Source organism: Telmatherina bonti (assembly GCF_933228915.1).
Source record: "Telmatherina bonti genome assembly, chromosome: 6".
NCBI lineage: Eukaryota > Metazoa > Chordata > Actinopteri > Atheriniformes > Telmatherinidae > Telmatherina > Telmatherina bonti.
This window is the reverse complement of record NC_136624.1, coordinates 34,159,470-34,170,493: the sequence shown is the minus strand read 5'-3', so window position 1 is coordinate 34,170,493 and position 11,024 is coordinate 34,159,470. Positions and strand designations below refer to the sequence as shown.

The 11,024-nt window shown below is 38.6% G+C and overlaps 1 protein-coding gene across 1 annotated transcript; it reads right to left on the bottom strand.

Moving 5' to 3' along the window:
* Nucleotides 1–222: 222 nt before the first annotated feature.
* sys1 (SYS1 golgi trafficking protein) lies at nt 223–2,694 on the bottom strand. Its single transcript, XM_079242961.1, has 4 exons — nt 2,551–2,694; nt 1,871–2,130; nt 1,714–1,781; nt 223–834 (listed from the first exon to the last, which is right to left on the bottom strand). The coding sequence occupies exons 2-4, from the start codon at nt 2,030–2,032 to the stop codon at nt 594–596; spliced, it is 471 nt and encodes a 156-aa protein (XP_079099087.1). The 5' UTR covers nt 2,033–2,130; nt 2,551–2,694; the 3' UTR covers nt 223–593.
* Between the last annotated feature and the right edge of the window lie 8,330 nt (nt 2,695–11,024).

The following is an 11,024-nucleotide window of genomic DNA, read 5'->3' as shown; positions in this document are numbered from 1 at the left end:
TCATTACGCATGCAGAACCAAACACATTAACTGCAGGAGAAGCATGAAAAGACTGAATGCACAAACTTTATCCAGAGAGGAAAAACTGTCTGAATTTATTACTATTTGGTCAATAATGTTACGAAGCAGTGTTGTTCGATAGAACTCCACCAGTGATATCCAGTGTGCATTTTTAAGCAATAAACTTGTAACCAAACATTGAAGCTGAAGAAGTAATTAGGAAAGAATTTTATTTAGTTAAAGTGTTTAACAACCCACGTTCACTGCAAGGAGAAAAGAAACATTTAGACTAGGGGAGCGGGATGCTATTGGGAATGTGTTAGTTACAGATAAAGCTCTTAAGATTCAACATTTAGAAATTTTTCTTTCAAAGCCATTAAAAAAAATATTTCCATATAATACAGCATTTAATAAGCAGCTATAAATAAATAGTCTTGTAGATCACTTGATGAAAAGAGGAGTAAAAATCCAACACGTACATGGACAGAAGTTTATGTTGTTTCTTTTTATCATCCGTGGAAATTCTCCCTAGCAAATTCACCAGGGGTTGACATTCCACAAACTTTCCGTGTTGGGTTAAATGAAACCCAAATTTACAAATTAGATTTGGGTCCAGTGTTGACTGGAATGGCCCTGAGCTCAGTCCGCATGCACAAGTACTCTCCAATAACAGCCATCAAAGCTATGCAGGCGATATTGACGAGCCACCAAGACAGAGCAGAAGGAAGGTGAGCGTTATAAATCCAGCAGCCAATCATGTGAAAGAAATGCACGGTGACGGTGAAGTCCAGGCACTGCTTCCCACGCCGGATGAAGAACCACAGACCAAGAGCACTGCAGTGACAATTAAACAAAAACAAAAAAAATGTTGTTACTAATGTGTGTGTGTGTGTTTTTTTTTAAGATTATTGACCCTTTAAAGCTCTGTCTGTGACAAAATGGTTGGAGAAAAAAAATCACATTCCTTTTAAATGATGTCTTAATTTGGCCCTTTATCCCCCCCAAAAATTGGCAGGTTTTTTTGTACCATTTATCACCATGTAATATCAAAATATATATCATACAGTGACACTATATCAAAATATAGTCAGCAGTAATGCATGTGTCAGATTTTGTATGAATCAAATATGTGACATTAGACTTTAAAGTGTTAAATGTTGTAAACACAATCAAAAAACAAACACAGCAATGCAGTTTCACACTTTTAATGCAGTCAAATAACTTTTGAGTTTCCCACTCCAGCGTACGTCCATTTTCACAGCTTCTTTTTTTTTCTCTACCAGCTAACCTCAAATGAAGAAGTGTCACTGGTGTTTTATATTGTTGCCATTGTTTGGTAAACATGCTTTAGGGTGTGCAACCGCATGCAGCCATTGTTGAGTTTCTTTTTTGTTTTTAAGACATCTAAAAAAAGCCATCAGAGCTCTGTTGAACCAATATTATTCCAGCCATGTTTAAAATAATATTGCTTGAACAGATGAACAACGGGAGGACCAAAAATACCTTTTTGGGAGAAGAATCTATACCCAACCAGGACCCAATCAGTCCCTCAGAATGCCAAAGTTAAACTTCAAGGCTTACCACATACCTAATATGTTTTTGTTTTGTTTTGTTTTTTTTTTTTAAAAAACAAAACAACCTAAATAACACTTTTGACAATATTCTATTCGCCCCATGTGTGAGCGGGGAAACAAAACTGTACACATTTCTCACCAGGTAAGAGAATTCAAGACGAATGCCATCATTGATAGCCTGCCCTGGATGGTTGCAAACCCAAGCACCTAGATAGACAAAAGCAAAAATATTAACATTGTCAGTATGCAGAAAATATCAGAAAAATAGATATTTACATACAGAACATCAAACTTACTTCATAGCTGAATATTTGATCGAGTGACCGACTGCTTTGCACAAGGCTGTCCACTCCAGCCAACCACAGCCCCAAGAAGCTGTAGTAGATACACTGCATCAACACAATCTGGCACACAATGAGGACTGGGTCCCAGATGTAGCTGCGGAAGTTGCTGGCCATTTCTGTCTGCTGTTATGCACAAAGGCCCAAACGAGGTTAACAGGTCCTGAGTGTCCCCAGCTGGTCCATTCAGTGTTTCAGGTAGAGGAGCTCAACATCTAGAAATACAATTACAGGCAATAATATATGTTACTGTAAGGATTTCACTACTGTAAATCGTTCAAATGGGCTATCAACCAACTCAGGAACTGTATTTCAACCTTTCAGTGATCACTAAGATACACCAGGTAACATCTTTAGAAGAAAAGCAGCCAAGTGAGGCAGCTAGCTGTCCGCTAATACACAGAGAAAAGTCAGCCTTAGCTCCACGCTACAGCGAAAGACTATTCCGATTGAAAAGAAAACAGTCAAATTTAAACTATTTCCCATTTTAATGACAATTAAACCGAGATTTACACAACTGTGCTGAAAACAATGTCTCTGTCGTGTCTAACTTCAATGACGTGGAGGATGACTAACATTAGCATGTTTTTAGCATAAACTGTTTCAATAAATCACAGAGAAAAGACGTTGCATACCAGAATCCAGAACCAGAGTTAAAGGGTAGCATTTTAACGACAGCTCGTTTAGACATTTACGATTCTCAATCCTTTGTCCAGCTTTAATGACACAGAGGATCGTGGGTGTATCGGTAGCAAAGTAGCTAAACTTCGTCCACAACATAGACGTCACAGCGGTGGACCGGAAGCACTTCTCTTCTTCTTTGGATTTGGCAGAATACCGGAAGTAAACAACAACTACAGTTCGGGTTTATTTATTTATTTATTTATTTATTTATTTAGGGAAAGGAAGCAATTCATAATCTGGCATTCCCACCCACTATAAAACAAGGTATTACTTTAATCCCCAAGCCTGGTAAAGACCCCAAGATCTTGGACAATCTTAGACCCATTACTTTATTAAATAGTGATTACAAAATTGTAGCACTTATTTATGCTAATTGATTAAAATTTAACCTAGACAAAATCATAAGCGACTCCTAATCTGGATTTATGAAAAATAGATCTATATATAATAATATTCAGTTAGTAATTGATTTCCTTGACTATACTCACTTAATTGAGGATGATGGCTTTATTTTGTCCTTGATTTTATAAAGCTTTCGACTCAATTGAACATCCTTTCATTTTCCAAAGTCTGAAGTCCTTTGGCTTTGGGAATAAGTTCTGCACCATTATAAACTGTATTCATGATAACGCAAACAGCTCTATCTCTTTACCTGGTGGCACTACACCTTGGAGAGCTACCAATGTTTATCTTTTGTGGAGCAAGAGTTTAAGTCTCCAAAAAGCTTCTATTTAAAGACCAAACTAATCAATTTATTGTCACTTTTTTTTTTTTTTTAACTAATAAGTTGACGTCACCAATTTTTAGGGCAGGCAGAGAGGGAGGATTTGGGGGAAAAGGCAAAGCACTCTAAAAAAGCTTAATAAAGGGTCGGGATAGCTTTACAGAATTTGTCATATCTCTTTTTTGAAATGCTAATGTTGTATTTGGCTATAAAGTCATTCAAACATAATATGTGACCTTTTGAGTCGAGTATGTCATGGACAAAAAGAATCCCTTTTTCATACCAATCGATTTAAAAATAGATTTCCTGGTAATGGTGATAACCCTATTGTTCCATAATGAATATTTATGTGGGCAGAAGTTATGGGTAAATAACATTTTTGCATACCATAAAACCTGTTTGTGGAAGTTTGACAACTTAATAGCAACTTTGGACACCTAAAAATCACATCTAAGTAAGAGATTAATGCCACCAATCTTACTGAAGAGTTTGTTTGGAATATGGTACCATATTGAGTGAGACTGAGAGATGCACTCCTTCAGCCACTTGATTCTATGAGCTGCTATTACAGATTCAAATTCCATGGCTCTCAATCCCCCATTTTCATAGTCGTCACTTTTCAACAACGTCACTGGGAGAAGTAAGTTATCCCGGACGAGCCCCCACTATGTTACAACCCCAGTGGTGTCTAGGGGAAAAAGGGGGTTGAAACACAAAAGAAAAGTGGCAACTAAAAGTTCACCAATAAATTTATTTACAAATAGGTGAATTTACCAAAACAATAAGGGATAACTCAAAACTTCCCAATATGCAAGAGATAACTTAATACAATGACACAAAACCCAAACAACTCTGTAATCACAGACAAAAATACTACAAGATCTGTAACTCTACAGCAAGTCAAAAGTCGTAATAAAATAAAACCCAAACGACTCTGTAATCACAGACAAAAATACTACAAGTTCTGTAACTCTACAGCAAGTCAAAAGTTCCAGAAGGCAAAACCCACAACCAGTACAACAGTGGCAAACTGTATCACACTCAAACACAGCTGCCCTGAATGAGGCTGATGATGTCCCTTAAATAGGAGAGTGGCAGAGGAGGTAGCCAATGAGCCTTGGTCCTGAAAAGTCCTCCACCAGTCCTAAAGCACCAAGGGTAGAGGCTGAGATGCGGAAGGCTGGCCAATCCAAGTCTTGTGCGGGTGTTGGGACATCTTCCTCCACATTCCAGCAGGCTTGGGCCGTAACACTTGACCAGTTGAGATTTACGTAAATAGTCTAGTAGTAGAAATACTAGACTAGTATTAATAGTATTACTACAAGACTAGTATTAATCTAGTAGAAATATTTATGGTTTCTCTTTCTTTCCAGTTCCTTGATATTTTAAGGCCAAGATATATGACCTCAGTCTTTACTGGGATATTGTCAATGTTGGTTATATTTGTCACATGGACAACCAGGATTTCACATTGCTGGAGGTTGAGAGTTAGACCGGACGCTCTAGAAAAAATATTGAATATCCCAATATTTTTTTGCCTTTTTGTTGTTTGAGTCTGAGATTGTATCAAGATACATTTTTACATCAGTTATAAAGAGATTAAAAGATGGTTTTCTATGTTACTTTACTTTTGTGAATGTGGAACTTTGCGAGAACTTTGCGAGAAACAGGATCAGGTTGATAAGAAATATGGCAGGGGAATCTTTCTTGTTAAAATCTGTGATACCAAACAAGACATTTTCAAACTACAGAAGGAAACCTGGTTTGATGTTATTGGAGATCAGTGCAACAATGTCCTTCCATGAAAACCAAATGCCATGATGGAACACAAAGAAAGCCAACAACTACAAGGGCTGATCCAAGCGGAAATGATGTAATGTGTCGAGATGCACAGAGAAACGTGGAACAAGAGCGATACCGAGTAAATTAAAAAAATTTTGCACCCCCATCATGTCTTTTTCAAAGCCAAAGCCTGCAGTGAAGCGAAAGATAGGTGACGAGCACATACAATTTCAGCAAAGGTGGGAGATGCTGTACTTCTTTGTTGAGCACAGGGGCATCCCGACATGCCTTATTTGCACTGAAAAAGTTGCAGTGCACAAAGAATATAACCTGAAACGTCATTATTCAACTATACATGCTGAGGATTTGCAAAATACCAGGGGGACGAGCGAGCCAACTAAGTTGCCAGACTTAAAACAAGTCTATAGAAACAACAAGATTTCTTCAAGAAAGCAAGCAAAGAGAATGTTGCAGCAGTCAAAGCTAGCTATGTGGTTAGTGAGATGATTGCTAAGGCAGGAAAACCATTCACAGATGACAGTTTGTCAAAAAATGCATATTACAGGTTGCAAGTATTGTCTGTCCGGAAATGAAAAGTCAGTTTAGCAACATCAGCCTTTCTGCCAACCCAGTGGCAGAGCGCATTTCTGATCTGTCAAGTGACATTTATTATCAACTGCGTGAGAAAGCCAAATTTTTTTATGCATATTCAGTCACTCTTGACTAGAGCACAGACACAACAGACACTGCTCAGCTCACAATTTATGTCCGTGGTGTTGAACACAATTTTGAAGTGACAGAGTTGCTCACAGTAATGCCAGTGTAACAGAATAAATAGTGTGTTCCACTTGTCACGGTATTGGGCTGCATTATGCACTATGTGTGTGGTGACTTGTGGGCGTTCCTCCTGAATACTGGTGTACAACTACGCTTGATTGTTGCCAGTATTGGGACGGATGTGTCCAAGGTAAGTCAGTTCTAGTTAGCACTCTATGTACAGGAATATTTTTCCACGGTCTAAGTCTTTTCATTTCCTTTCAGTGTCATGTAAACCAACTGCATCTTAACTGTGCCTGACCAGCACTCTGTATCCTATGCAGTATTGTGACGGAGGCGTCCTAGAATAAATGGCCGGTGCAGGCGAGACCAGACCACTGTTTCAGTGCCTTTATTAAACACAACGCAGAGTACTTTCACCAAGAGAGAGCTGAACCAGTCAGTGCCAGGACTGGCATGGTTACACCAGACCACCGCTCATGAGATATTTCACCAGCTGTGTGATGCCATTGAGAATGCCAGTTTTCCATGGAGTAGATTTGTTGGAATAACAACCGACTGAGCGCCATCGATGACGGGGCGGAGAAATTAACTTGTTGCACTTGTTCATAGAACACTTGAGGAAGAGGGTGTAGAAGACGCCATAGCTCTGCACTGCATTATTCATCAGAAGGCCCTTTGCAGATAATGCCTGAAGTGTCACACTGTGATGTCAGTTGTTGTAAAATGCATCAACCACATCAGATCAAGGGGCTTAAAGCACAGGAGGTTCCGTGCTTTTTTAGAGGAAATGGAGTCGGAATATGAAGATGTGCTCTATTTCACCAAAGTACGTTGGCTTAGCAGTAATGTCTTGAAAAGTTTTTTTGAACTGAGAGAAGAAGTGAAAGTCTTCATGGAGAAGGATGGGATGGCTGTTCCCGAGTTGTGTGATCATAAATGGCTCATTGGCTCAGCTTTTCTTGTTGACATCACACATGAGCTAAATGTACTGAACATGAAGTTACAAGGCCAGGGGCAGCTTGTCAGTGCTGACTATGACAACGTGAGAGCATTCTCCACAAAACTTGTGTTATGGAAAGCTCTGCTCTCTCAAACAAACCTTTGTCATTTCCCAGCATGCAAGAAACTTATGGATGCAGGCACATCATTCAGTAGTGAGAAGTATGTTGATGCTATTTTGAAGCTACAGAAAGAATTTGATCACAGATCTGCAGACTTCAAGACGCAACGAGGCCAATTTTCAAATTTTTGCAGAACCATTCACCTTTGATGTACAAGATGCCCCTCCTCTGCTTCAGATGGAGCTTATAGACCTGCAGTGCAGCTCTCACCTAAAAGCCAAATTCAGGGAGGTGGGTGGAAAAGCAGACGGGTATGGGCAATTTTTAAGAGCTTTCGTGAGCTTTCCTGAATGTTCAAGCAGACCATGTTCCTTTTTGGGAGCACTTATTTGTGTGAAAAGTTCTTCTCCACCCTGAACTTTTAACAAGTCTAGGTACAGGTCCAGACTTACTGATGATAGTCTTCAAGCCATACTGAGGGTCTCAAGTGCCTCCTCTCTCAAGCCAAATGTGGCTCAGATGTACAAGAGGAAGCGCTGTCAAGTCTCTGGAAACAAAGAGTAATCTAGCGAAGCCATGTTTGGACAAACCGATTCTTTTTGCTGCTGGAAATCTTAATTTCCCTGCGGGAGTCATCCCAAATGGATCAGTAAAGTCAAGTCTAAGATCTTTATACGTTGTTCCATTCATGTATTAGATAAATCAATAACTGTTAATGACATTTGAGGATTTTTTTTTAAGAACAATTTTTGTGGAATCTCTTGTGCGGCCCAGCCTCACCCAGACTCTGCCTCCAGCGGCCTGTCGGGTAAACTGAGTTTGAGATCCCTGCACTAATAAGTTGTTCTGCTGGTTCAGGCAGTCGTCTTCATTAGCTTGTTGTTCCATCCATTCAAAATCAGCATCACAAGCTTGCCACAAAGCTGCTAGCGAGTAGCCATGATCGATGTTAGCTCCTGCCATGATGGGCAAAGTTGAGAAAGGTAACTCCACAAAAGTCAACTAACTTGCTGGTAGAGGAAGAACAGATCTTCCACAAAGTCTTAGCTTGGGTTTGTTTAAATTCTTTGTTTTAGAATACTTGTATATACATTTCTGAAGGTCTGTTGCAATCATGTCCTGGAGCCTGCACAAAGTTCGTCAGCTCACTGCGCCATCTTGGAAAACCACTGAACAATTACAGTTGTCTATGTTTAAATGTATCAGTGTGCTTCATACCTAAATGAAACATTATGAAAGAATCTGTCTGTGTTCCCTTGTTTCACATGATCTATCTGATGGACAATGAATATACTAACAGACTGACAAGTCTTAAAGAGAAGACTTTGGGGATTTTGATGTATGTGGGATAATATGGACACCTCCTTAAAGAAGTCTTCCTCTTTCTTCTTGTTTGTCACAGCTGGTGGAGATGAGGTGTGGACCCAAATGCAGAGACACAGACAGAGATGTTGAGTCAAGGCTGGTTTTATTCTTGAGCCACAGGAACACAAGATACTAGGCATACAGGGGAGCATCTAATACAATGAATCCACAACATAGAACTGAAACCGAGGGTATAAATACACTGAACACAACAAGACACAGGTGAAACAAATGAACTAAATGAACCCAGGTGAACTAAATCAAGAGGAACAAATGCTAAACAAGACATAAGGGAGCTAAACAGGAAAAACTACAAAATAAAACAGGAAAACTAAGGAACAAAAAGTCCAAACCATGAGTTTAACCCTATTCCTTTACCCTATTACTTAAAGAAATTTAAAATATTCAAGTAAATTCAAATTCTAGGGTCAATGTGTGGACATGTAATCTGGAAATGAATACACACAATCACACCCACAGACATGCACATAAAACATGTGGGTTTTTTTTTTTGTTTGTTTGTTTTTAAAAAAAATCAAATTAGGGCTTATTAAAATGATACAGGGACAAGAGAATAGACAGGATGATGGATTCTTCTCTTTTAATGTCTACCTCAATACACTCCTTACCAGTTGGTGGCGGTAATGCACCTCTTCATTATTTGCCAACCACTAATATTAAAACATAAGAAGAAAGAAAAAAGAAGTAGTGTAGAAACTGGTTTTAAGTGTTGAAATCAACTCGCCCGCAACGACACCCTCCTGCTACCACTTAGACAGCAGTTTTCCCAACATCTGTACTGTTGCTCCTCATCATCCGAGACGTTTTCTCCTTCGTTTGCTCGTGCAGAGGTAAGATCTCTTTAAAGCTTTACAAGCAATAAAAGCTCAAAGTTCATGCTTTTAAGAGACGTTTTTTCCGTGCACGGCAAAGAAAAAATGGGAAGCGCAGATTGGTGCATGTAGCCAGCAAAATGGGAAGATTGGTGCGGAAATGTCACGATTTATTATTATTAATATATTTTTTTTTCCCTATACATTCAAACTCCAGGTTAATTAGAAAAAGAAAAAAAGTTCAGACAGGGGCGGCTGTAGCTTACAGTGGTTCCCAAACTGGGGGGCGGGCCCAGAGTAAATAGGGGGGGGGGGGGGGGCAAGGCTAAATAAAATTTGGGAGTTTTTACACTGGATTAATTTGTAAAAGTACTCATCGGAAATGATGATGATGGATGTACAAGAGAGACTTCAAGTAATAAAAAAAAAAGGAAAAAAAAGAACAAACTATGATGGAGCATTTCTGTCCCAGCTTGACCAGTAATAGTAATAACCAATGGTGGGTAATAATGAGACCACAGTCTTTTGCATGTACCAAAATATTATCATCTAATATGATGAAGTATGAAGCCAAACAATTTATAACCCCACTTGGGGACTTTTCACCCTGAACACAAAGAAAAGCCTGCAGGTTACTTTGGAAATAAACTATCCAGCTATCATAAATAGCAAAGTTGTTTTACTAAAGCAGCATCTGTCTTGTAGAAAACTCCACTCACCTAAAGTAGTTTGCAGAGATTCCTGGTTTAAAATGTTTCATACTGAAGCAGAAGAATGGATAATAGTACTGACATGGTTTTAATTATAGTTACCTACAATACAGCCACTAAAACTAAAGATGCATTTCTTAGTATGTTTCTTAGTTCAGTTTCCACAACTTTTTCAGGACAGTGCAAATCATTGTAGAGATATGCCAAACATTACCTTTGTCTTGTCTGTTAAAGGGAAATTGTGTGTTTATCAAGCTGTTATCTACCATTTTTTGTTTGTTTGTTTTTGTGTGTATGTGTGTGTGTAGATACAACTTAAGAAATGTGGTTAAAATATACATCTTTGATTAAGGCTGCTTGGTACAGCCTCAACAGAGCTTTAGGATATTATTTGAATTAAGTTATTCTTTAAATAGACAGAACTGCTTTATCTGTGCCTGATTCACAGGTCAGTTTTTAAGGGACGGATTAAAAAAAACTAAACATACAAGGAAAATTATCTGTACATGATCAAGAATAAAGAAGTGGGGTCAAACTGAGTGACAAAGCATAGGGAGGTATAGCATTTCCTAGAATTAATTGCATCAGTGTTATGTAAATCTGGATTTTAAACTTTTATAAGACAGTGTTGCTGTGGTGATTTACAGCAGTATACATCCATTTTAACGACTTGTCTTTCTTCACTTAAACTAAATAATCAATTTCCATCACACTTTTGACACAATGAAGTAAATGTGATTGAAAACTGAAGAAAACATGTTTTCTACAAACAGATCTAAAGTTGGAAGAAGTTTCACCCAAACTTAAAACTTGACCAGAACTAGTTTCTAAAGTTTAACTTTTAAACAGTTTTTTAAGCAAGTCTCTGCTTGGAAGCTGTGTTAGACAAAGGTCCAAGGTTCATTTCTAACACGTGAGCAAGTCTGAGGCAGACAAAGTTTCCAGAGGAGTCAGTGGTTCACCTTTTGATCAGCTGCAAGTTTGATAAGTAGCTTGTTCCTCCATTCACTGGAACATAATATTCATAAATGACTAAACAGACATGAAAAAAGTGCCTTATGTATTTTAGTGTTTGATCTGCACTTGTGTCTCTTTACAGGTAAACAAGAGACACTGTATTGCTGGAATACATGGGATTGTGACAGCGATACGACGGCTCGGAGGACCAAA

Bases quoted from the DNA above. Each gene is read 5' to 3' on its own strand.
- sys1 (XM_079242961.1), bottom strand. From the start codon at position 2,032: ATGGCCAGCAACTTCCGCAGCTACATCTGGGACCCAGTCCTCATTGTG. The intron at 1,782-1,870 runs GTAAGTTTGATG...TTGTCTATCTAG, and splicing joins ATCAAATATTCAGCTATGAA to GTGCTTGGGTTTGCAACCAT. The intron at 835-1,713 runs GTGAGAAATGTG...TTGTCACTGCAG, and splicing joins GTCTTGAATTCTCTTACCTG to TGCTCTTGGTCTGTGGTTCT.